This window comes from Muntiacus reevesi, chromosome 9 (assembly GCF_963930625.1).
Source record: "Muntiacus reevesi chromosome 9, mMunRee1.1, whole genome shotgun sequence".
Lineage (NCBI taxonomy): Eukaryota > Metazoa > Chordata > Mammalia > Artiodactyla > Cervidae > Muntiacus > Muntiacus reevesi.
In genome coordinates, this window is record NC_089257.1 from 67,810,450 (window position 1) to 67,837,600 (window position 27,151).

The window sequence follows — 27,151 nt, forward strand, 5'->3', positions numbered from 1 at the left end:
TTTCATTCTTTGTTTAAAGGCTTCAATTCCTTTTAAGAGTTATTTTTTTTGTTTCCTGAATGTTTTTTTTTTTTTTCTGAACTATCTGCTATACCTTCCACAACCAAACTATGTTGAAGTTTTATTTCAATACTATGACAAAAACACGTTTCACACTAAAATATTCACGCATCCACAGTGCACAAGCTTGCAGTTCTAAAGTAGAATGAGGAAAAAAAAAAAGCAAAATTTCTATACAAAGGGCTGGCTTTTCCCTTCTCCCCCCTCCCATCCCCCTTAAAGTTTCTGTATTTTTTTTGCCCCCACTTGGTTTCCAATCCAGGAAAAGTTGTCTTATGACTCCAGACAGCAGGTTGGTTTTTTTTTTTTCTTTTGTTTCTACAAATGCTGCCTAAGTGAACAGAACGCTGATGTTATTTTACTTCAACAGATTTCCAAAAAAGACACTAATTCCCTGAAGCACACATGCTCTTCCGCTCAAATCTAGATTCTGGGCTCAAAAGGAAATTGTATGTATATATTTTATTTGGCTTTCTACAAAAAAGGGGATGTTTGGGGTAAAAATGTGTGTTCACCAAGACCAGCCCCGACTATACAATCTTCTCTGCTTCATTCAACAAAGCCTAAGAGTCCTTCAAAAGGAAGGGTGGGGACGCCTGGGGAGCAGATCCTTTTCACAGATACGGGCAGGTGGTCGCTAATCAGAAGTGGTCTAACCCCCAAGGAACAAACAAAAAAAACAAACGGAACCGAAAACCCAAAAGCAAAACCGTTCCAGAACGAGATGGATTTTCACCTGAGTCGCACACAGGCAAAAATTTCAAATCAGAAGAGGGGGAAGAGCCACTGTAAACAATTAGATTTTGTAAAGTTGTCCTGGGAGGATCCTACACCTCTAGGCAGTATTTGTAACTTAAAAAAAAAAAAAAAAAAAAAAGGCAGCTATTTTACATGGACATCGAAACACAACTGAAGTCAAACATTTGTCACCTTGTAAACACTGGAAAGCAAAGTTGGCAGAAAGGAAAAAAAAAAAAAGGAGAAAGAAAAGAAATCCGAATACTGCAAATTGAGATCTACCCCCAGAAGCTGCATTTGGCATTCTTCCTACAAAACAAGAGTCTATGTGGGAATTGAATTCAGCTAGGAAGGGGGACACACTTTGCATACTGAACAAATACAAAGTGAACAGAAATTATAACTTATTTATGAGGTTTTACAGAGTTCAAACTCGACTGAAAGTAGAAAAATAAACTTGGACTTTGTTCATTCGGTTAGTCTTAGCGTCTGGAAGTTATTTCTCTGAACCCAGTCTGTGCCGGTTCGGCAACACCAAAATCCTGAACCTAGATTCTTTTTTCTTCTGAGCTTCCTAGATTCTTAATTTGGGGTCCTTTTGTTTGATTTTTAAATGGTTTCAGGGAACCGAGTGTCCTAGTTTGGCTGTGGGTTTCACGTTTTTGTCTCGTTTTCTTACAAGTGAGTGCGCAACAAAGGGACCCTTTCTATAAATCTACAAAAAGGAGATCCCATGTTGATCTGCTTAGTTTTTTTTTTTTTTTAAAGGCAAAAGACACTAGAGGAATGAGACGTGTGTGTGTGTGTGTGTGTGTGTGTGTGTGTGTATGTGTGTGTGTGTGAGATATTGGAGATGCTCTGGTGAAGCTGTTGTGTCACTTTTTATTTTGATCTTTGCTGGTGTCTCGTCACCCATCACGCTTTGCTCTCGTTCTCCTTTGTTTGTGTGGCATCGTTGGGGACCGTCTGGACTTCGGCTGGCGCTGGCTTCGTTTCTGTCTCCGGCTTTGCTTCTACGGGACCCTTCCTGTGGAGAATTGGGAAAACAGCACTGAGATCACGGTCTGCCGTAAGCCACCCTCCAGCCAGTCCCTCAAAAGAGCACTGGACTCCAACTTCAGCTGCATGTTCGGATCACCTGGAGCCCCTGAAAATCACTGACCCTGGGCCGTGTCCCCAGAAATCCTGGTCTCCTGGGTCAGAATGTGGTGACTTTTAAAAGCACCCAAGTGGTTCTAGATGTGCAGCCAAAGCGGAGAGCCGATGAATCAGAGGAAGGCGCCCTTCTAGCCCTGGCCTGATGTGGGGGGGCTCCAGCTTTACCTGGAGTGTGGAAGTGTGTCGGGAGCAGCCTCCTCTCACCCTGCACGGCTGCTGCAGCAGCAGCTGCCCAGCTTGGTCTAAACGATGCGTGTGTTGGGCTCCCCGGTACCGATTCCAGGGGACCCTCTGCAAACCGCCTGTGCTTGCCTGTCTGTACTCCCACCGCACTGTGCTCTGCCTTTCCTGATGATGCCTCTGTGGGGCTTTCCCCTGGCAGGATAAGCAGATGCTGTTTGTTACCACGGCAGTTTTCCATGGGAGTCTGGTGAGAGCTGGAGTGGGCTGCCAGGCTCCAGGGGAGCTGAGTGGGGTTGGGTGGGCAGGGCCGTCCTTTTATTTCCCTACAGACTCAGGGTTCCTGGTGAGGGTCCCCCCTGTCACTCTGGGTGGCAGCACCCCAGCTTATCTGGGAGCAGCCAAGAAGCCTCTGTAAAAACCTCCATCTGACTCAGTCGTTCCTGGCTCCAGTCAGTCCCGGGAGTGAGAAGCTGGTCTAAGGGCGCACCAGAGGAGGCTCAGACTTCAGGCCCAGCTGGTGCCCCTGCACGCTGGCCTCACATTTAAGAAACCTGTACACTGAAGGACCTGGCCTTGAACTTGGGAAACCCGGCCCTCTTTCAGGGCTTGAGAGCTTGAGTCTCCTGAGTCACTCGGGGCAGGAGCAGCAGAAGCAGGTGGGTTGGGTGTGTGGGTTTCCGGGCTGGGGTGTCTTGGGGGCTTCTGGATCAGATCCTACCCACCCCCCGCCAAGCCTCAGGGTCTGCCTCTTCACTGCCTGCACCACGGTGCCATGCTGGTGGGAACTTGGCCTTGGCCCTGGATGACACCCCGCCCGTGGGCCCTAGGGTGGCCGATCAGGGCACCGTGGCCTCCTTAGCTCACTTCCCAAGCTATGCTCATCAGCGACCCAAATGCAAGGGCTCCTCAAGGGACAAGAGATGCCACCGCTAGGATGATAAGGATAAGACGTAATTAACACGGCCTAATTAGTCAGCAGGCGGCTGCCTGCCTGTCGCCCGCTCTCTGCCTTGGCCCAGCCCCTGGCTGACGGTCGCCTCCGAGAAGCCCTGGATGAGGCTGCAGACACAGCTAACAAGGACACAGCACAGACGCACACCACCACGGACACCACCCGAAGACAGCGGACAGAGAGAGGCCGTACTCGGTCTTGGCTGGTGCAGGCGGAAGAGCGCCGTCGGCCGTGGAAGGAGCAAGCTCAGAGGCTTGTCCACCGGCCCCAGCGGCGGGAGCAGGAGAGCCCAGGGCTGCAAAAACATCCTTGGCAAGGTCAATATCTGGGGTCTTGAAGGTCCCTTCGTCCGTTTTAAAGTCCTCGCCCTGGGCAGGGTTTGTGGTGCTGACGGAGGCCGCCTCGCTCTTCGGGCTGGCGAGGGCCCTGGCGGCCTCGGGTGGGCTCTTCGAGGCGCCCGGCTGGGTGGGCTCGGGGTCCGGACCTTTGGTGCCGGGAGCCTCCTGCTTGGCCTGGGGGGCTTCCGGGGCGGGGGCCGTCGGGGCTGCTGCCAGGGGACTGGCTGCCGACGGGGAGACGGCCTTGCTGGCTGGAGGGGCCTTGGGGGCCTCGCCCGAGCTGGCCGGGGCGCTGGGGCTGAGCACGGCCCCCTGGTTGGCCAGCACGCTAGAGGACAGGTTGCTGGCGGCCGGGGCCGGGGCGGGAGGGTCGCTCAGGTCAACGAGGGGTGCGATCTTGGGGGCCGGGGCCGGGGCCGGGGAGGCGGCAGAGACGCCGGACCCCTTGGACGGGGTGGCCTGGCCGGCGGGCACAGAGTTTGAATCAGGGGTGGCTGCGACCGGGGGGGCGATACTGGAGGTCAGGGTGGTGGTCTCACTGGTGGGGCTGTTCTGAGCAGTGGCAAAGGTTTCGGTGATAGTGTCAGAGTTAGCGGTGACGGTGGTGACAGAAGGCAGCATGTCCTCGACAGTGGCTGTGGTGTCAGCAGGCAGCCTGCGGGGAGGACAGGAAGTAGAAGAGATAGACGATGAAGCTGAGACAGACAGAGAAGCTAAGACAGGGCGGAGGCCAAGGCGGGGGCCGAGGGCGGGCATGCGGGGACGCACAGGCAAGACACAGGCCCAGAGAGAGAGGAGGGCGCGGGAGGCAGCACAGGCCCGGGTGGGCAGAAGAGGACACAGGAGACAACAGAGAACGTGGCACCTGGCGGGGGCCTCTCGCCTTCCTCCCTGCCGACTCCCCGCCGCCTGCCTGGGGCTGCCTGTACCTACATCTGCAGCGGGCCTTGCAGAGCTCTGCTCACGCCCCTGCCCGGGGAGAGGCCAGCTGAGCTCAGCGTCCACCACCGCAGGCATCTGAGGTTCCTGGGGAATCGGGCCCAGCCGCCCCACAGAGAGGGGTTCCGCGTGGCCCCTCAGGGCTGGGGCGCTGTCCAGCCAGAGATTCTGCGCTTCCATCAAACTCCACTCCCTTCAAACCCACGGTACCCACGACAGCCTGGCATTCATGACACCCAAAGCTGGACGCGCCTGCTGACTGAGGGTCCTCAAGGTTTAAGAGACCAGCAGGGCCAGGCTTTTCTAGGTTCCCAGCTTCCCTCACCCGTTTAGGAAGAAAGGCAGAAAACCCTAAAATTCTTGGAAATCCTAAACAGAATCTGCTAAGCTCTCTCAGTGACGTTTTGTCTCCTTGAGTCATTTCCGGGGTGTGCGTGTGTGTGTGTGACCTGGGCCCAGGGTCTAGGGATCCCACTGATGCACAGAGCTCTTTAAGGTCACCCACAGTCACCCAGATAGGACCACGAATGCCTCCTCTCTGAGGAGAGTGGGATCAGGCATTCCTGGCCCAGGACTCCAGAATTCTGGCCGGTGATGCCGGGCCCGGAGTCGCCAGCGGGAAGCGCGGAGGTGTGGGTAGGGCGCTGAGGCGGGTGTGGGGCTCTGCCAGGGGGGGCCCGGCCCCACCCGCCCACGTACTCGGGCTCCGTCAGCGGCGTGGTCTCATTGGGCTCCGTGTGTTTCCCTCCGTCGTGGTTCGGGGTCCGCTCCTCCTCTGTTCGCACCTCCACAATGGGCTCCTTGGACTCGTCTTTCCTGTGGAGAGAGCGCCGCTGGTTCCATCCCGGGGAGCTGGGGGAGGCAGGGGGCTCCCAGGGAAGCCAGCCACACTCGGGTACCTGCGCCCAGCCCCAGGCTGGCGGGGGGGCGGTGCATCCAGAGCCAGAGCCCAGGGCTGTATCTCAGCCCCCGTTCCTGCCAGCTGCGTGACCCTAGGCACCTCATCTGCTCACCCATGCCTGTGTCCTCAGCTGTAAATGCGGCAAGTACAGTCTCTACTTGCCTAGATGTTTGAACATTAACTGAGACAATGAATATAAAGTATTGAGGAAAGCACCTGGCACAGATTAGTGCTCAAGTCATCTATGTGTGTATACACGGTAAATACGTATATGCATACCTATGTGTATATGTAAGAATGAACAAGTATATCATGTACGTACAAGTGTAAGTATATATAAGTATACACAAGTCTATGATGCATGTATATATATAAGTATATATAAGGATGTGCATATTTAAGTATATGTACATATATATACATTTAGGTAAAAATGTACATGAACACCTGAGTATATACATGTATATGATACATATATAAGTATATGTATATGTAAGTTTGCACATGTACCTCTATTTGCAAGTATATGTAAACATGCACACATATATGTATATGTAAGTATGTACACGGATATGCGTGTATAAGAATGTGCACATGTAAGTACACACATGTATACGTGTGTGTCTACCTATATGGACTTCCATGGTGGCACAATGGTAAAGAATCCCCCTGCCAATGCAGGAGACTCGGGTTCAATCCCTGGGTTGGTAAGATTCCCTGGAGAAGGGAATGGCAACCCACTCCAGTGCTCTTGCCTGGAGAATCTCCCACAGAGGAGCCTGGTGGGCGACAGTCCACGGGGTCGCAAAATAGTTGGACATGATTCAACTTCCTAAGAGACTAAACAAAAACAATGTATGTGTATATGATGCATCTACATGCACATACTGTAGTACACGTATGTGATGTATGTGTATGCAAGTACAAACACATATGTGTATGAGTAAGCATGTATATTGGAGAAGGCAATGGCAACCCACTCCAGTGTTCTTGCCTGGAAGATCCCATGGACGGAGGAGCCTGGTGGGCTGCCGTCTATGGGGTCACACAGAGTCGGACACGACTGAAGTGACTTAGCAGCAGCAAGCATGTATATGATGCATGTAATAGTATATGTGTATGCACACGTATGTGTATACACAGTGCCTGGCATGGGATGGTGCTGACAACCTATTGCCTTGCTCTGTCCTTTCTGACCTTGCTCCGGCTCAGCCCTGCCTGCCAACAGTCTGTGAGGTTTCCTCTATTTGGCTCAAGATCTGTTTCTCCACAGATGCTGGAGCAGAGTTTCTGTGTGGATCGTCCTCCAGGAGGACAGGCATTTTCATCTGTTTTGCTCACTGCGCTCCCTAGCACTGGGCGACGGCGCATGCCCACAGCAGCTGCTGCTCCGTAAATATCTGGTGAGTGACGGAGGCATGGATGGCGACAAGGCAAGTGGGTCTCTCCACGGCAGCTCCCCTCCAGGCTAGGCTCTGACCACACCCCTCATTTTGATCTGCATAGGGAATCTCTATGAGATTCTAGATGTGGGGTTGGGTTCAGGTGTCTGCTTTTAACATTTCTCTAAGGCCTTGCTTCCCTTGGGGCTTGCAATGGGAAGGCTGAGGTGGCTCCCTGACGGGGGCCCCAGCCTGCGTGCTTAGCGGAGGGTGGGGGGGCAGGTCTGCACTCACGAGAAGGCGGCTTTGCCCTCCTCCATGTCCTTGCCCTTGGCTCCGGGCCCGGCTTTGCCACACAGGTTGACAGCGATGCACATGAGCAGGCCGCACTTGTTCAGGAAGTAGCAGGTGACGTCCACGGCCACCAGGAGCAGGACGAAGGTCACAACAAGGATGCCCACGATGGCGCCAGTGCTCAGGCCCGAGGTGGGGCTGCCGTTGGCTTGGGTGGGAGGAAGAGAGGGATGGGGGTGGTTAGTACCTGCAGATGCAAACCCGGACCTGCAGAGCAACAGCCCTGGGGGTGGGGTGGAGCCCGCTGGACGGCCACGGCATTTGTGTCCAGAGTGCCACCGTCCCTGGGCCTTCTGGGGGTTGAGACATCAGGGTCTCTTCCTATCTTCAAGACAGAGGAGTGGCAGCCTGCTCTCAGACCAGGGGACGGGGCATGAGGGAGCCACCAGCCCGGACAGGAGCCCAGACTCGCATCACGTCTCTGCCTCTGGTCTCAGCCTGCACTCGGCTGGTCTCCCCGGGAGCCCTGGGAGCTGCCCGGGACAGGGTCCCAGATAGGGGCAGAGGGTCTCAGATGGGGGAGTGGAGGGTCCCCAGGGCTCCTTTTGGGCTTGTGGGGATGTCGGGGACAAGATGCCCCGTGCCTTCCTGCTCTTTAGAATTGCTCCAGAGGATCTCGACTTTGGACCACATCTTCCTTCACTGCACTAGGAAGATGGATTGAAGCCCCCGTGCTCTGGAGACATGGGGGTCTCCCCAGGCCCACTGGGCAAGGTAGAAGGTCTGGGAATACTCACCATCTGGGAGCCAGGCCCGCTTGGATTAGACTTCTGGAAACCCAGCAGACTCACCCAGAGAAACACTCCCGCAATGGCAGGCCCACTCACACGGGACACGTGCCCACCACAAGACAAACACATCATCTCACAGTCGAGCAATGCCCAGCATCCCTGCTCTGGCTGGACCCACTCGAATGACCACCTCTGTGTCTTACTCCCTGGCATCCCCCTAGAATACTCCAGGGCCCTGGGCTACTTGTGGTGTCACGGAAGGACCCCAGGCTCAGCTCCAGAGCACCTCCTGTGGTTTGTGCTAGGTGCCTGCGGTGAACCCCGGATTGCCTGGGGGTTCCCACCAGCTTCAGAAAGGCAGAGGCTGTGCTGGGGGGAAGCAAGGGCCCATGCAGAGCTCTGTGGAAGCCAGTGTGGAACCATGGCCTCAGACTGAAAAGTCTGTTTCACTTTCCTCTTCTGGGAGGACAGGGTTCCAGAAGGACAGCAGCATCATCCCACCACCAGACCTTGTCTGAAGCTTCCTGTGTCCTCCAGACCAACTGGGATGACCCGTCTGTGGACCGGAGGCAGGAACTGTGGCCAACACAACCTGGGTCTCCCGAGGCCTTTGCCTGGGGGGCTGCCGGCCACATCACAAGCCAGTTCACGGAAGGAACAGGTAACCCAGGGTGATGGAGATGGAACACATCCTCTTTCTGCACGTGGTCTGTGTTCCTGGGTCTGTGTTCCTGTGTCCCAGAGCCCTGATTAGGCACGGTGGGGCTCCTTTAACAGCTGTCCCATCCTGATGGTCCTTATTTCTAACTTCAGTTCAGGGTCTGGGCCACCAGTCAAGCAGCTAAGAGATGACCACTGACAACCTACTTTCTGCACCAGAGGAGCCGCCTAGGATCTTGAATATTTTGGTCTCCTTTGCTTCCCAGCCCCTCGCCAGGCTCTCCCACTGGCCCCTTTCAACCCAGGACTGAAGACACGGCCTATTTCTCAGGAAGACCCGAGTCTGGCGACTGCCTCCACGCTCAGGGCATCCAGCTCTGGTCACTCTGTCTCTAGGCTTCAGCAGCAGGAAATTGACCTTGGGTTCCTATGGTCACTTAGAGTTGATCTCCCCAGCACCACACCGTCCACTCTACCTCTCCAAGGGCTCACACATCCACACACAAAAGGAAAGAAACAGCAGTGCAGGCCTTGCTGGTCTTCAGAATCCCAAAGTTGCTTCCCCGAACAAGAAGAAATAACGGCCTTGGGTTTCCTCCCCACCCCGTGACTCAGGGCTGGAGCCCACTGTGGTTTCCTGACCTCTGTACCCAATAGGTGTTAACTGCCTACTTCCTGCAGAAGGAGCCTAAGGTATTACTGCAGGGAAAGAATGTCTGTACTTTTGGACTCAAAGGCCCTAACACCATGTTCTGAGGTTGATACACAAATATAGTTTTAGGGGACTAGTCACGTCTCTAAGGAAGGAAAACAAACCACCGCAAAGTGGTCTGTGTGGGAGAGGCAGCCATTATCCACCCATGCCCTGGGCTCAGCAGACCCTCTGGAGGGCTGCATGGCTTGGAAGGCCAAGGCCAACATCACGAGACGTTTGGGGAAGGGCCAGGAGGGCAATAAGACTGATATAAAACAGAAGGCAGGGTAAGAGGTCTTCCCTCTCATTTGACATAAGATTCAAATTGCTTTCCCTGGTCTAATAGGTCCCATACATGCCGTGGACTCTCCCACGCCTCTGACCGTCATAACTCAGGGCACTTTCTACCCGTATCTACCACATTACTCTGTTTTATTCCCTTCTTGACTTTACAGGTGACTTAGTGGTAAGGAATCTGCCTGCAATTCAGGAGACGTGGGTTCAATCCCTGGATCAGGAAGATTCCCCTGGAGAAAGAAATGGCAACCTACTCCAGTATTCTTGCCTGGAAAATCCCATGAACAGAGAAGCCTGCTGGGCTACAGTCCATGGGGTCACAAAAAGTTTGAGACACAGCGACCAAACAACAATTTAGTGACTAAACAACAATTCCCTTCTTACTACTATTTCCATCTGCCATTTTCTGTTCATTGACATGAACAGATTTTTTTTTTTTCCCCACACCGTGCAGCATGCAGAATCCTGGTTCCTGGACCAAGGATTGAACCCACACTCCCTGCAGTGGAAGTACTGAGTCTTAACCACTGGACGACCAGGGAAATCCCCATTGATGGGCTGTTTATGTGGCTGCCCCACCCTCTAGAATAACCTAGCAGGCACATTTGTCTCTGAGTATCTCGTCTCCCCGGAAAGTAACACAACTCAACTTACAAGAAATGTTTACAGAATATTTGCTGCACCATAAATGAGCAGTGTTTAGCCTTGGAGATGAGAACTCTGCCTCCAAATACTTAAAGATATGTCACGAGAAGGAAGAGGTAGTCTCAACAAGGGCCCCCAGTGGATGGAAATAAAGGGGGTGGCAGGCAAACTTCAGCTCATATGAGAAAGAACTAGCAAATAAGAGGTCTTCAGACATGGTATGAGCTGCCTCGGAAGATGAGCTCCCTGTTGCCAGAGGCATTAAGCAGAGGCTGGAAGACCCCCTGGTCAGGATGCTATATCGCTTTGGCTGAGGTTCCCGCACTGGGCAGAGCCTGGGATAGAAGATGTTTTCAAGCACTCTTTAACTCTAAGAGCCTGTCATTGCACGCTAGATGTCCTACAGTTCTCAGCAAAGGACGCTTCTCCTGCTAAGTCGCTTCAGTCGTGTCTGACTCTTTGGGACCCCAAGGACTGTAGCCCGCCAGGCTCCTCTGTCCAGGGGGATTCTTTAGCAAGAATACTGGAGTGGGTTGCCAAGCCCTCCTCCAGGGGATCTTCCCTACCCGGGGATCAAACCTGTGTCTCTTATGTTTCCTGCATTGGCAGGTGGGTTCTTCATCACTAGCACCACCTGGGAAGGCCTCCAGCACAGGATATAGGTTGCTTAATGTCCATTTCCTCCACAGTGTGTACCACGTGGGACTTTTTCCTGTAAGACCGAAACACTTAGTCGGTCCCATCTTTATTCACAGATTCTTGTGATTTTTATCTCTAGTTGAAAAATAAATACCTTTTAGCATAATGTTTCTCCACTTGCAGCAAAATTCCTGGGGTGCTTTGTGAAGAATTCAGATTCGGGGGTTCCCCCATTCTAGGAAATCAGAATCTCTGGGGTGAGGCTCAGGCTCAGGACTTGATCAAGCATCCCAGGGATTCTTATGCAACTAAGAGCTTGAGGACCACTGTTTTCTAGGTTTTTCTCATCCTTGCATTATGATGAGTAACAGTTGTTCCTATGACTCACCACTCAAGGATGAGCTGTGTAATCTTACCTGGTAGCCTTGACATTACTGATGTATTTGAAGGATGGAAAGAGAGCAAAGACTTGTCCCCAAGGGATCACTCACTTTACCACTAAGAATCTAGACTTACAGAGGAAGTGAGGTGTCCCTCAAGCTGAAGAAAGGGTATGTGGTGCTTTTGCAAAAAAACGTACATAAAGGCTCTTTTTTGTTGTTTTAGTCACTAAGTTGTGTCCGGCTCTTTTCAACCCCATGGACTACAGCCTGCCAGGCTCCTCTGTCCGTGGGATTTCCCAGATGAGAATATTGGAGTGAGTTGCCTTGCCTCACTTCAGGGGATTTTCCCAACCCAGAGATAGAGCCTGAGTCCCTTACATTCGCCTGCATTGGCAAGTGGAATATTTACTACCGTGCAACATGGCAAGCAAATAAAAGACAAACTGGGAATGGAAATGAAAGAGTATCCAAGTCAAGCCAACATTCTTTACCTCTCGGTGGCCTTTACTGAATTTTTCAGTTCAGGAAACCAGAAGGACAAAGGTTATCTCCTACATATTGCTTAACATTTTACAAAAGGAAAAAGAAAACAACTTCTGAGGTCTTTTCGTGACCTTCCCCTGACCTCTCTGGATACAAAGAGTGCCTCCGGGGACCAATTTCTCCACAACCTCTGGGCTCTGAGCTGCCCTGAACCTTGAGGCTATGATGTAGGGCTGCTCAGCGGCTGTGGTTCCTGGCCTGGGGGGCATCGGTACTGAACAGGGACCTGGCTTGCCCAAGACTGAGACGTCCAAGTGCCCACGCTCTTAAATGCCGCAAAACGAGAAGGCAGTCTCAGCCCTGGCAGATGACCCCCGGGCCGCAGTCACTGTGCCCCAGGACGGCAGTGCAGAAAGACGTGCCTGTCTCCCTCCTCTGACTCTCGGGAACCTCATTGAGCTGAGGTTCCAGTTTCCTCCTGAACACCTTACTTGTCTGCTTGTTCCTTCCCGGAGTCTGCTGAACAGATGGCTAGGTCTCGGGGCTTTAAGGAGGCATCCAAATAAGTGTGATTATAAACAGAGTAGGGTCTGCAAATGAGCCCCTTCTCTCCGATTCTCTCTGTCACCAGGTCACTCTGTGCAGCCTTTGATATGAAGTTGTAAAGGGAGCCGTGAAATCGAGAGAACGTGCAACAGAGTAATGTATCTGGTGGCTCAGAGCGTGCCTCTGACCCCAAGGTGACCTTCTCGGCTCTGCAAGGACACTTTCCCCTCCCCGTCTCCTGGGGGAAAGTCCAAGGAGGCAGGACCCCACACAGCAGCTCTGACTTAGGAGAGCTAAGAAAACCTAGCAGGGAAAAGCGACTCCAGCAGCTAGACTTCCACTCAGCAGGCTGCAAGTCTGGGGTCCCATTTAAATGGTTCTCTGGGGATCAAAGTAATCTGTGGGTCCCTGTGAGTGGAGGTGAAGGACTCTGGCAGAATACACCATTATCAAATAAAATCCAAACACACTGGTGAGTTCACATGAACTGTTATTTCCTTTAATAATGCAAAGGTGTAAACTTCATCAAGGCCTTGCTGATTATCTGCACAACAATGTTAGCATTCTTATTAGTAGAAAAACGTCATCCAAACCTGCCGTATAAATACTCCAAAAATGAGCAGAGAAGCCCTGCGGCGTGTGGAGCGTGGGCAGCGCTGAGCCGGGGCGGGAGTGGCTGAGCGGGGTGGTGAGCGTGCCCTCCTGCAGAGGGAGCCGTCTCAGGGGCTGGGGGCTGCAGCCACTGTGAGAGAACTCAGCGTCTGGTGGGGTGGGTTGCCCAAATGCTGCCCCCCGAAGGGCATTCCTTACAAACCATGAACCTGTAAGAATGGGCCCAATGCAAGGATGCCGGAGTTGCTTCAGCTGGGGTCTGCCTGGCCCAGATGAGCTGAGGGGACAGGTTCATGGACGTCAGGCTTTCCCACACTTTGGGCCAGATCCCTGCAGTCCCCTCAGAAACACTGGCTCGAGTCCTCACCTATGGGACTGGGATGGGCCCTCCTGGGCGAATATGTGACTTCCGCCCAAGAGGATATCAAGAGCAGGAGCCAGTGATGGGCCACTGTGTGAGGATCACCTCGTCCTCCTTTGCCCTCCGGATGGCGCTGGATTCTATGCTGGGCCTAGAGGCATGCAGGCCTGTTTGCAATCCTCTCCTTGTGCCTAAGAGCCGTGTCTGCTCCTGCTGCCCCGGTGGGACTGGAGGTGGAGGACCCCAGGGGAGAGGTTTGTGGTGGGGCTGCAGGCCGACGGGGCTGGGGCGAGAGGCGCTGCCCGGCCTCGCCGACGGGCAGTGTGGGGCCTCCGGTGTCTGCACGTGACCCTCTAAACTGCCAGCGCCAAGGACACGGGCCTGTTTGTGCCCAGCGACTTGGGCAGCGTCGCCCCGAAGATCATAGGCTCACAGTTGGCTTCCCAAAGGGAAAGGCTAGTCTTCAAAAATTAAAAAACAACAGAACTGAAAATTAAAGGAACCAAACAGAACAAAAACCAAACTTCTGTGGAGATGCTCAGAGATGAGATACGTGGAATGGTATGTGACCACAAGAAGGACCCCCGAGCACAGACACGGATGCTACGACTGGACTGGCGTCTCCACGGGGACTGTAATGAACACGCCCCACTTCCTCTTGTGGGCACGTGGGGGATGGGGTGTACCCCCAACAACAGGAGCAGCTGGCTCCTACCAAAATTTGCAACTTGTCACTGAAGCCACTGACCGATGGGGTGGTGGTGGGGTGGGCTTAGCGACACTCTGGAAATGGGACAGGCTTGCTGAGCTCTGATTCACTGATGCTCAGGGCTGGCCCCGCCTTCAGCTCTGCTGAGCGTGTGTGGGGAGGGGCTGCGACTCAGGCCAGGTTCACAGCGGATGCTTCCGATGTGGGGGACTGATGCTTAGGCAGTAGGGTGGGTCACAGCTGGACCACATCCGCTGAGACACGAGGTCCGTGGCTGATCTTTAGCCGGGCAGCAGGAGTCACCCCAAATGGGAGACACGACCTTCCAGAGCCCACAGGTGTTGGGCACATCCTAAAGAGCGTCAGGTGCTGGTTATAATACCAGGACCAAAGCGCCTCCCAGAATGTTGGATCAGCCCCAGAAAATACCTGATTAAATCGGAGTTCGTCCACTGCCTGGGCAACAGGGTGACTGAACTGTGCCCATCTGATCAGCAAAATGCTCTGGTGGATTGCAGTGGGCTTACCACGGGCACTGGATGTAAGCAAAGCCAACTACTTACTGAAGGGCAGAGGAGGCGCACGGGGTTAGAGTGGGCACAGGGGGTGGTCTTAACTGTCTGACGCAAGCTCTAGAGGGTACCTAGAAACCTTGCTCTGCTGCCTCATCTTCAGGTAAGAACCAAAAATTCGACCAGTAGCAGACGTGTAAAGACTTGTCTGTAAGTTTTTACGGACAAGGTTTTTACGTGTAAAAACCTAGCGTAATGCTTTTTATACATACAGGGTCTAAAGAAAAGAGCTCGCAATATTTTTGTACTCTACGAAAAAAGGGGCAAACTCCGTATGAAGTGGCGCAAACGTATCTGTGGGTGGGAATAATATATCCGGAGGTCCAGCTTGTTTTCAATTGCCAAACCTTCCTCTTCCACAGAGAACTTGTTGGCATGGCCATGGCAGTCCTGATAGATTCTTCCAAAGCGGTGGGGGGGAGGCACTGATCATTTTCATAGGAACTGGGCTTTTTAAGCAAATTTAGATTTTTGTGTGTGTGTGTTCAAGTTCCTAACAGAGCAAGAGAAGAGTCACTGCAGAGAAAAGCAATGAGACAAAGGTGTAGGATGCGGAGGAGCCTCCCAAGGTCGCTGGAGGTGCCAAGCAATGGGTCCCCAGAGAGAATGTGGTTGTTTAAAAACAAATGTGGCAGTGCGGATGTCCCAGTGACGTCCAAGGTGGTATGTGTGACGACAGACACAGGAAGGGAGTGGGGAGGAGGAAAGAGGAGGAAGAGACAGAAACAGAGAAAAAAAAATAGATAAAAAGAAAAAAAATTAGGTCAAATACAGAGAACGCAAGAATCCAAGGTTAATTCAACTTTGTAAATTAAGCTGACAAAGGTTAGAGGACTGAGTTCAGTGCGGTATTATCACCATAAGGCCAGTTCCGCAGCTCAGCAAGGCCACAAGCAGCACAGCAGGGTGAATTCGGGGGTTAGGGGTCAGCGAGCAAATGAAATTCAAGTGAGAGAACAGAAGCCTCCACAGTCAAGTATAGGAGTCTGATTAGGAAAGTGTTACCTTTGATAAGGGAGGTCTCTAAGGTATAGACAGGAGCCTTCGGGTCTAGAGCTTTTGACACGTGGGGACAGAGATATATCTGATCACTGTACTATGGGAAACAAACTGAACACAGGCACGGGGCTGACTTCTCAGCAAAACATCGGCCTCTTCTTCCTGCGGCACAAGCCCACCCCACGCCTGGCAGTCTTAAAGGGGACCTGGTTCTGCACCTCTCACCTCCAGCGCCCGCTGACCACAGAATTCCACCATCAACGTACATCTCGTAATTCAGAGGCTTTATCCGCAGGTCCCAGAGAAGTCTTAACCAGGAAAGCTCTTGCTAAGACCTGTGCAGTAGAGCTTGGGGGCCTGGTGGGCGAGGTGAGCAGTCCCTCCTCTCCTTTAACTGGGCACCTGGGAGATTAGCCAGAAGGGCTCTGACCACGCCATGGGCAGGACTCAGGGGGAACTGGTCTCCCCAGAATTTCTGCATCTGAAACACAGTGGCCCCAACTTCTTCAACCCCAAGAGCTGATGCCGCTGGCAGTACCCCATCTGGGGACCCACCCAGCATGTCGGAATCACCGCCTATGGAGTCTTACCCGAGGAAATAGATGCCAGCAGGACTGTTTCACTGCAAAGGAATCACTTGGGCTTCTCACTCCCCCAGCTCCTAAGTGCCCCATAAGAGCCGAGCGGATCTGGACACGCCCACCAGACAGTCGATATCAGGGAAAAACTGACCCAAGAATGCAGAGACAGAAAGGGCAGAGGACAGACAGGGCACCTCCGTTCGGACAGCCTGCGAAGCAGTGAGGAGAACCATCGCTTGCAGTCACACCCAGATGCCGCGGCATCATCACAGACCACGTGACCAGTGCCTGCAGAGACACGCCCGCCCTAGCCTATGCTGTGGGGTCTCCCTGCCAACACAGAGGGGAGGACCATGGACGCTTCTCATCTATGGCCGCCAACTTCCTGGGGGCCTGCACACGTCTCTCAGACACACATACACACACACGTATAACCAACCATCGGGGAATCACACACTGATCTCATTTTTCAGCTGCTCAACTAACCCAGTGCCACACACACAGCCCTTTGTCACTACTGTGACATGTCCCTTCTGGCCTCTCTCCCACTGGGATAAGCGATCATGACCACTGAGCTGAGAGCTAGGGGGCAAGCACTCTGGACAGAACAGACATGACGGCGGCCAAATGAAAGCCACCAGGAGGTTGGGGCATCTTCCTATCAAACTTGGATGCTGCAGAGAGTTTTTGGGGCTCCCTCTACTAAACTGCAGCTGTGTGTTCTATGCCCACCTCTCCTGTCTGTGGTCAGTATGTGGCTGGTCAGGAAAGCAGAGAGGGACGATGAACATCTCTTTCTGTTCCGTGGGATTTGGTCAATGAGTCTGGCCATCAGCAGCAAGGTAGCTGGGCCAGAAAGCAGAACTCTCAGTTTATTCCCACACTTGATTTGGTCCCGGATCCCTAGAGATGGATCTGCATCTCCTGGGAGAGATGCATCTCCCATCCTGGTCTCTAGCAGACTGGACTGCCTTTCACAGATGGGGATTTCCAGCATCTACGTTCTCCACTTGATCTGTTTCAAGTGGCTCCATTTAATCTTTGTGTCAATTGTGAGGCTCTTGGCAGAGAGGATTTTTAACTAACTGGGCACCATCTGTTCCTTCTCTTGGGCTCCCCACAGAAAGGAGAATCTGGACCACGGTGGTGCAGGTAAGCAAGCATCAGACAGAAAGCGCTTAAAAACAGGTTCGTGGTCCTTATATGAAATGGTAGATAGCAGATAAGGTCTCAGAAAAGGATTCTTCCTCAAACAGCATCCAAAGCTTGGCTGGAGCTGGGGCCTTTCCCACCCGAGGGGTTCCCATGGACTGGCTTACCATCAGTCCTCCAAGGCTGATGGAGGACACAGGACCTTCACCCAGGAAGCTTGCCCAAGCCTTCCTGGGGGTCCAGTCCGGCTCAACCTACTGCATAGCTCGGTACAAAGCAAAACTAAGCTCTGCATGGGCAACCAATCATGAGGATGGCCGTAAGCAAGCGAGTTGTCAGGGGCTATTCAGGCACATTAGGAGGTGCGGTGCTTGTGCATTAATTCGAAGCAGGAAACTCGCAGAGAGCAGAGGTGTCATACCTGGGATGGCTGTGGGCTGGGCCGAGGTCCTGAACACAAAGTGCGCCGCCTTGGACTTGCCCTGCTGGTTCTCGGCCACCACATAGACCTCGTACTCGGCATTCCAGTCCAGGGACTTGAGCATGACGTGGTCACTGCCAGATGGGAGCCTGATCTCTGGTTTCCACTCGGAGGAGAGCTTCTGGGAGAAACCGGCAAGAAAGATACAAGACACCAGAAAGCTTTAGGTGAAACAGCTGGTGAGACCAGCCCACAGGAGGAATGTAAGGGAGTCACTAAATATTGGGGCAAAATAAATAAAATAAAAACCAGTGGTAGGGCATAGTTTTTATTCTTTAGTAGCTTGAAAAACCTGAAAGTAAATGATCCTGCAGGTCAGAAGGTCAACTTTGGGGGCTTGCAAATAAAAACAGTGGCAGAGTGCCAGTGTGGCATGGGGCCAACCCTTCGATGCCCTGTCTGTTACCTTGAGGGCGTGCAGGGACCCAGGCTACACTCTGGAATGCTGGGCACATGTCCTAAGGATGCATGTGTGCTCAGCCACTCAGTCGTGTCTGACTCTTTGCGACCCAATGGAGCCTCCCAGGCTCCTCTGTCCATGGGATTCTGCAGGCAAGAATACTGGAGTGGATTGCCATGCCCTTCTCCAGGGGATCTTCCTGACCCAGGGATCGAACTTGAGGTTCTTAGGCCTCCTCCACTGGCAGGCGGGAAGCCCCATCCTAAGGGTGACCTAGAGGATAATCCGACAACTGTGATTCTTGTCCTGTTTTAGAATGTGGGTCACACTCAGGTGTGTGTTCACCTGCCTGACATGGGAGCACGGCACAGATTCCACTTTTATGAAAAGCATTAAAAACTATCAGTTATGGAGCACCCGCTGCATACCAGGGCCTGGACTGAAGGCTTTCTACACATTTTCTCACTGCATCCCTACAATAAACATGCGGGGGCTTTGGCCAGGTCCTTACTAAAGCTGACGATGGGGAAGGGGGAGAGAGAAAGGGTGACTTCCCAATTGTCCAGAGGCAACTGAGCTGCGGGCAAGTGCCTCTGGGCCCAAGTGGGGATGTATCCTCTCACAGGAGGGAGCGGGACACACACATGCTGCGGGGAACAGGGTTTCTCTGTTCCATGCAGTGTGACCTGGCCTCTGAGACTGCAGCTGGAGGTGTTGCTGGGGGTGTGGCTGTCAGGTCCAAGGCAGGGGCGCCTGCAGCGGCCAGCAGAGCACTCCCAGGACACAATTTCCGGCATAAAGCTGGAGTTAGAGGGGACCCCCTTTTCGCGAACATTATTTCCAGTCCTATCATACACATCTGCCGGTGAATTTGTTCTGGGTGGGAGGGCTTGACACATGTCTGCTGGATGATGGGCTGCTCCTGAGAAGAGCAGAACATGCTAGCAGTGTCCTCTGGAAGGTGAGCTAGCCTATGGCTGAGGCTGGAGGAAGTTACATTACAGGAAAGCCAGCCATCTTCCAGGCAAAATGTTTTGTACCAGCCAGAGATGCCTTTAGGGTCATGTTAGCACACGTGTCGTGGCCACAATAGTGTGGGGAAGATGCTGGAAGTGGGGCTCACAACCTCTGAGTCTAACAGAAAGCCAGGTTACCTGCCTAGGGCCCTAAGTTAGTTCCTGAGAGAGTGAGCACGCATCCCATTTTAATGTAAAAACAAAGAAATTCAACTGTTTGTCTTTTGTCCTCTTTCTCTGAAAGGCTTCTTTCCTTGGCTAACATCATTGCAAAAGAGACAGCCAGAATATAAAGCAAGTATTATGTTACATAATAAATATTAATAATGTATAATAATTAAAATATTTAGCAACAATTGGGATTTTGAGGTGAAAGAGAGAGGATGGTTAAGGTTGTCAAAGCCTAACACATCCCAGGGTTTTGCCCCGGCTGTCTTTTTAAAGCAGATCTGCCCGGTACTGCCAAAATGACCCTTCTGGAACATTGACATCTGATGGGACCTTGTATGGAAGTATTTCCTGAACCAGCCTGCATGGTAGCAGTGGCTATTACAGTTACCAAGTATAGAGTTTTCCCAGTGTCAGGCATATTTCAGGTTCGTTGCTTGCACTCTAACCAAGCTTTACAACAACTCGATAAGCTACCCCCATTTTACCAATGGAGAAATGGAGGTGATGGACCATTGGGTGACCAACTTGGGGCACAGGCTACTAAGTGATAAGGCTGGAACTGGATTCCTTGTCTGTCTGGGCCACATCAGCCCAACAAGTGCCAGAGGCATCCCCCACCACACTGTCCCCTTCCAGCGGCTTCCATGGGGCCACCTGCTTGGTCCTCGTATCCTATTCCACATCGAGGACATCACAGGGACCTCTCAGCCAGTGATGCCTCTGGGCCAGGTCTTACAGAAGTCAACTGAGGCTCCTCCCCCACGTCAGGCTCCAACCCGGCCTTGCAGTAAAGTCGGAGGGGGCTGAGTGACTGACAGGCAGCCCAGCGGCTGGGACGTGTTCCCAAGGTGGCGTTGTGGGGGCTCTGTGCTGCACTGACTCTCTGCAAACCTAACCAGGTTAGGGCTCCCACGGTGCTTCTGTGGGGGCTGATCAAAAGGCAGAGAGGGAGTTAAGTCAAACTTTTTGGAAAAAGCCTTTCTTGCGTGCTATTTGAAGAAAGAAAACTCCACTCAGCTTATTTTCTACTATCAAGAAATCCTAGCAAAAGGCTATTTGCAATGCTCAGAGGCTGTCTCTAAATCTCCCAGCAATCGGTTGTGGTTGGGAATGGTCAAGTCTCATTCTAAGACCAAAAAAAAAGAGGGGGTGAGTTTCAGTTTGGGCATTGGGGATGAAAGGTGGAATGTCAGAAATCTCTGATGGGCAGTGGGCGGACCAGGAAGAGAAAAGGCTAGGGCCAAGCTCACAGGTAGCGGCATGACCACAGGTCGGGTGGGCTACACTAGTGTGGAGGGAAATTGAGGGAAGGAGATGGTTCAGGAGCTGAGGCAGCCCAGGCCAGGGGGCTTAGACCCCCGTCTCTTCAGTCAGACAGACCTAGATTCAAACCCTGGCTGCCTGACTGTGTGAGACATGCGGTCACTAACTGCATAAACCTCACTCACTTTCTCTGTAAAGTGAGGATAACTGTTGAGATCAACTTTATACGGTTCTTGGGGGGAGAAAATGCATGTGATCATGGGCCCGCATGCCTGGCCCATAACACATTTTATCCAAGTGTGATCCAAGGTTATCAGTATGCTATTTGCAAAAAAGTACTGAATGATGGCAAAATAATTTTGTAGGAAAACCTAGGAAGCAGAAAATTCAGTCATGGGTGGGTTTATCATTACCAAAATCATTGCAGAGGTTTTATAATGGTCTCAGTGTGTTTGTCCACTCTATATATAGCACGTGTGTGCATGCATGCTCAGTCATGTCCCACTCTTTGCGACCCCAATGGACTGTGGCCTGCCAGGCTCCTTTGTCCATGGAATTTTCCAGGCAAGAATCCTGGAGCGGGTTGCCATTTCCTCTTCCAGGAGATGTTCCCAACCCAAGGGTTGAACCACCCCTGTTTCCTGTGCATCTCCTGCATTGCAGGCTGATTGTTTACTGCTGAGTCACGGGGAAAGGCCCCATATATAGCACAGTGAACTATATTCAATAACATACGATAAACCATATGGAAAAGAATATAAAAAAGGAATGTATACATGTATAACTGAATCACTGTGCTGTACAGAAATAATTAACACAACATTGTAAATCAACTATACATCATTAAAAAAATAGAGAATTGAAAAAAAAAATGGTCTCAGTGTGGCTATGACCTAAAGGCGCTAAGTCAGTCTTGGAATTTAAAACCCTAACCTGGGCCCCTGAGCCACCTGCCAGGCACAAGGGCTGCCCTGCCCCCTTGCTCTAAAGACACTGTTGGTTCAACAGGGCAGGCGTTGGGGTTGTGGGGTTGCAGGAAACCCGGGAAGGAGGCTGCTCACCGCTCGGTATTTGACCAGGTAGTGTCGGATGGGGGAGCCGCCGTCGTCTTGCTTGATCAGCTTCACCTTAATAGAGTTTCCATCCTCTCCCATCTGCCCTTCGAGCTTAGGTGCGCTGGGTTCCCCTGAAACAGCCAGGGAATTCACATGACATTTTCATCCACAAAATGAAAATCCAATCCATCAAAATGAGATGCAGTGATGGAGTGGGGCTGGACTCTTGATTTCTCAGCAATTCAGATGGTTAAAAAGCAAAACATGTAAAACTTTGAATTCTAGTTAGATGCCTCAGTCTTAACCCAAACTGAGAACGCCTTTCAGAAATGTTCGGGGAAACCACCCTCCCTCCTGGTATAGTCCTTTCACCATTTTAAAGAGAGGATTCTTTTTTTTTTTTTTTGGTTTGTCTCTTCCTGGTGCTTCCATATTCTGTTAGCTGCTCTTACAACTGCAGATTTAACTTTTATAAACCTGGTACATTTTGAGGAACAGCCTGAAATATGGGAAAATGTAGGCATTTAAGGAGAAAACTGACACCCATAAAATAATTTTTCAAAGCAGCCTATTTTTTTTTTTCCCCTGGGATATATGATCCATTCCAGGGGTCTAATTCCTAACAGGAGTGGAATGATGCTGCATTCTTGTGACCAGCTTTTGCATGAATTAAATTTTATGACTGAGATTCATTAAAAAAAAAATAACAGGTTTCCAGTTGTGATTAAGTAAAGCATGATTTGCCACAGGCAAGTTTCCTGTAAGTATTCTGCATTTATGGTGCAACTGCCTTGGTGATAATCCTTGGTGCCTTGTATTAATGGAACAATCATTAAAGTCTTTTTGTGAGAAGAGAGAGGGGAAAAAAATGTCTTCAGCATTTCTCAACAGAAAAAAGTCGATGTTTCTCTATTTTTTTTGCAGTAACACTGCGAATCCGAGGTTGAGAAGAAAGATGAGCTTGTATGTGACCAATTCTGAGGGCTAGGATGGTTCTCCTGTAAGATGCTAATTTATTTTAAGAGAAACTATTTCATTAGTGTATGTTGAAAGCCATGAGATGACAGAACATCTGTTATAAAAAGTTAAAAAGAAGATTTCAAACACTTGGGACCCTGGCACTTCTGGTGGAAACCATCTCTTGTATCTATTTCATGACCTCAGACAGATTTGCAGAGCCTATAAAACAGTTACCTTCTGGGTGGCTGGTCCTGGCTTGTTCTCTGGAAGATAGAATCTCAGACATGGGACAGAAGAGCCGGGAGAGGCTTGTCACCAGGCTTTGGACCTCATCACCCACAAGTATGTGGTTTGGTAAGGCCACCCCACCCACCCAACTCACTCAGTTACGCTGGGAACCTCATGATGGCCGAGGGGGCTGCTTTTCCCTTTGAGACCAGGAGGAACCAGAGACAAAACTGACAAGAGCCCCCTGCCACTCGGTCTGGAAGGGCCCCTGCACACCTCCTGGAAGCTCAATTAACAGGATTGCAAGGTGCACCTCTACTGGCCATGGGGCTACAAAAAGTGGCAACAGGGAGGCTGTGTAGTCTTAATGTCTGTGGGATAAAGTATTTACAAAAAGTTGTGCTTCTGATTCGCTTCCTTTAATCAGTGACTAAGGAAAAAGAAAAACAAAAAGATAAATGGGCTTCAGATAGACTTGTTCTTTTTTTACACCACTGTCTAGCCACCAGCACCAATTATTCAGTGGAAAATACTTAGAAATTCTGTTTGGATAATGTCCAGGTGTGCATGCTTTACAAATTCTTTTGGACCATTATACATCTTAGACAATAATTAATTATGCCTTATGCCCCATCATACATATCCAGTGCTAAAAAGGAGACTCTAAGAGGAGCATATTTTAGAGTAGGGATGGAAGCCTGTGTAGATTCACCGATGCTGAACAATGAAGTAGGAGATGCGGAAGAACATTACAAATTCTACTTTCTCACTGAATTGGGGTGACCCCCGCATCCTGGTTAGCTTGTGACTTTCCAGGCGCTAGCACTGCAAGTCCTTTCCCCTGGACAAACCCTTAAGTCTCAGGCGAAATGGGATGTTGGTGACCCTGGACTGAATGAAGACTTACATTAATCACAATAACTTTCTGGGTTCAGAATTGCAACACTGACTCTTTGCTTGAAGAAGGAGAGGAGGAGGTGGCATCAGTGGCCCTTCCAACACACCCTCCTGGCAAGGACCTGTCCCTCCCCCGAGACCTCCCAGGAAGGGAAAGAGAGATTATTCCATTGGGGCTGCTCGATGCCCTGAAGATCCCTTTAGAACTGAATGCTACGGAGGCCACAGTCGAGCCCAGGGGGTTTATTGCCTTGGCCAGCTCACCGCCTCAGTCTCCAGGTTTGCAAAACACCAAATGCTCCCAAGGGCTCCTTCTTATTCTGACATCACTGTGACAGTCGCTGTGCTAGGATGAATGCTCAAGAACATCCTGGGTGCGTTCATGACGCCGTAAAATATAGGACACCAAATCTAGGGTGTACAGTCAATTTTAGGGAAATGCGCCCCACGATAAACAATTCCATATCTCTTTGGCACAAGACTGCCCATTTTTCTACAAATTAAAAAAAAGTCATTTCAAAAATTCCTGGCTTTGAAAAAACAGACCCTGAAAGTCTTCAAAGACATGTGAACAAAAATCTCACCAAAGAAACCTTGTGAAAACCAAAAGCCCTAATGACCTGCTCCTACGTTTGGATTTGTTTCAGAAAAAAATATAGAGGGAATTACAGAGAAACCACTCAAAACTATACCACGGAACACAATTCTAACATCTACAGGAGTCAGAACACTATACTTAGCCATCATTTTATTTGAGTGACTACCATGGAACTCTGATATGTATTGCTTTCTCATAGAATTCAGGGCATTTTATATCATACCATATCATGTATTTATTTAATTTTTACTTTCTGGCTACACCACATGGCATGAGGGTCTTATCTCCCCGACCAGGGATCTAATGTGGTTAGATCTAACCCTGCAGTGGAAGCACAGAGTCTTAACCACTGGACCGACAGGGACATTCCTATATTACATCATTTAGAGTGCTTTAAAGATGATTTATTCATCAAATGCACATTCCATATCTATTAGGTACCATGTAGTCCATTAGGCATTTGAGTTTCAATGGTGATTAAAACAAGAGTTTGTTTGCTAAAATGAAAAAACTTACTCAATTCTTATTCAATTCTTTGAATGGTGGGGCCCTTGTACAGAAATCTAGTTTTTCCTATGACGGTGTTTCTAAAGGAAGATCCTATTGAACTAATATCATAGAGATTATGACCAACTTTATGGCCATGCAACTTGCTGTCAGTACACACAGATGTGGAAAGAGTGGTATTTGTTTAATCAGTTGCCTTATTCGTCTTCAAATGTTCATTGGGAGCCAATATTTTTAAAGATTAGAAATGGGGTGAAAGAAACGATTTCCTAAGCTCTCTGCAAAGACAGTGTTCCAGCCCTGCCTGATGAGGGACGCCAAAGAAACGGGCCTGCATTTAGGAGGCTGGCTGCTTTATTGAACACATCAAGAGAGGAAATTATTTAGAGGGTCTCAACATGCACTCTGTTCCGAGATGGTTGCTCTGATTGAAATCATTATGGGTAATTTCAGCAAAACCAATATTGTAATTATTTGTAAATGTTGGTTTGCAATTCAGCAGCAATCGGCAGGTGGCTCCGAGAAAACCCCTGGGGTTAATTATACCCTCTGAGTTTAGCTTTAACCATGAGTCAAATTTTTTCCCCCAAATATTTTACGTAAAGACTAAAACAGCGGTGTTCATAAAAATAAACCTTGTCGATAACAAACATAAAATATCAGGCAGTTCTGGTATTTTCTAGAAGAATGCAAATCATGTATGCAAGGGAAAAAAAATAAAAGAATGTACCAGAAGAATGTACCAGAGAGACCACATACAGTCAAAAATATTACTGGCAGGTCCTATAAATTCCCCTTAGAAACCATAATTGAGATGTGTATTTCTGGCCATGCAGATTGTAGGTTCTTCTTTATAATTACGGTGCTACTGGGCCCTAAAATCAGAGTCAGCTTCATGTCTTTCCCCGAATCAGCAGAAGCCCTGGGATCAGCAAACTACTGCTGGATATCTGAATCCCACAACAAAAATTCTAGCAAGCCCAGGGCCTCTGAACAGCAATTGTGAATTCTGGAAGGAAAACAATATTCTACTTCTCACTCAAAGAGCTCAAGAACCTAGAGTTGTATGTTCTGAATGAAATGCTAATTGGCTGACCAGGCTCCCTGAGACAGGCTGGACCTGGGTTCTCTCTTCACCCCTCAGACCCCCACAGGGGCCTCTGAGAAAACCCAATGATGGGCATAAGGCCTGCATGAGAATCTTTTACTATCAAAGAAGATTGCCTGGCATTAAAAATACTGTTTTCTCTGTTTATCCTAATGCCTGTTCCCCCTTTCTGATTATTTCTTATATGTGATTTCAAGCTGTTGGTTTTAAGAAGTCCAAAACGTATGATGCAGCTGATTTGATGTGATGCCTATTTGATTTTTTCAATTCAGGAATATTCAAAATTACACCAACAGGTCAGAAGTTTGAATGGGCCTTAGGGGGATCAGCAAATTATCAAAGGGAATCAAGATTAATTATTAGACCACTAATTCTCCTTCCTCAGACCAACCTCTTAGCTCTAATGTCAAACAGATCAATGTGATCTATGCCACACATAATCCTGGAGCCTCAAAATCTTCCTGATGGCAGCAGACCTGGCCATTCTGTTCAGAGGTGGTTTTCTTAAACCCAAAGAGCAGCCGGCAGCGCATGGGCTGGCATCGTTTTGTCTCAAGCACTGCTCCCCCAAATCAGGCCTTCGGAGAAAAGCATTCTTTTTCTCCTGAACCCTTTTCTCCTAATTGTCAGGGATTCGCTGCGCTAGTGTGACCTGGCCCTGTGTCATCCTCGTCCCTGGCCCTGAGGAGTGCTGGGGTACAGAACGAGTGGGCATGGGTGTGGCCAGCTCCCTCGTTTCTACAGAGAAAAGATGCTTGGCTCTCTGCGGCCACGCTCACAGAGGCACCCAGTCCACAGAGCTCTCCGGCGTGAGTTTTCTCGGGAATTGTGAATGAGCGCTGGGGGCAGGGTGGGGAGGCTTGGCAGTACCGAGGACAAATTAAACAGCAATAAGTGAACTCTGACAGACCGAACCACAAAAATACCAAATCCCTTCTCGTGGGTGTCATGAAAACACCAACAGATTAATTGATCAATTATCTTTGTTTCATCATCCTAAAAAGAAAATATGACCACGAAGGTATGGCTTGTGGTTATGGGGCTGATCCAGGCTGAGGAAGTTAAAGACAGAAATAACTGCCATCACCACCAATTAACTCGACTCCTGCCTCTGAGGCCACAAAGCGGGGTGGGGGTTGTGAACACCTCCAACAGTGCTTCATGGACGTTAGGTGAGTTATGAAGTATGAGGCTCCTGGGAGGTTTCAGCCCTCCTCCTGGTAAACCCCAGGGAAATGGTCACTTTCCAGGGCCCCCTGACTCTGCCCACGGGATTCAGGCTGATATACGTCACTGACTTGGTCCCTTCATGCTAGCTTTCTACCCTGGTAACCACCAGTGCAGGGAATCCTTGGGAATAAAGGCAATCAGAACAGAACCCCTGGTGAAAAGTCTATG

The 27,151-nt window shown here is 50.4% G+C and overlaps 1 protein-coding gene across 4 annotated transcripts in view; it reads right to left on the reverse strand.

Moving 5' to 3' along the window:
- Positions 1–327: 327 nt before the first annotated feature.
- The window catches only part of NCAM1 (neural cell adhesion molecule 1), a 348,328-nt gene continuing 321,504 nt past the window's right edge, over positions 328–27,151 (reverse strand). The window contains exons 15-20 of one of the 4 annotated variants that reach the window (XM_065944611.1): positions 21,462–21,586; positions 17,491–17,668; positions 6,946–7,153; positions 5,068–5,184; positions 3,284–4,084; positions 328–1,825 (exon numbers count right to left, since the gene is read on the reverse strand). In XM_065944611.1, coding sequence (XP_065800683.1) covers positions 1,714–1,825; positions 3,284–4,084; positions 5,068–5,184; positions 6,946–7,153; positions 17,491–17,668; positions 21,462–21,586 — 1,541 coding nt within the window. In that variant the 3' untranslated portion in view covers positions 328–1,713. Of the gene's footprint in view, positions 1,826–3,283; positions 4,085–5,067; positions 5,185–6,945; positions 7,154–12,606; positions 14,911–17,490; positions 17,672–21,461; positions 21,587–27,151 lie in introns of those variants that run through there. The other 3 variants (XM_065944613.1, XM_065944612.1, XM_065944614.1) reach the window with 3 other exon arrangements.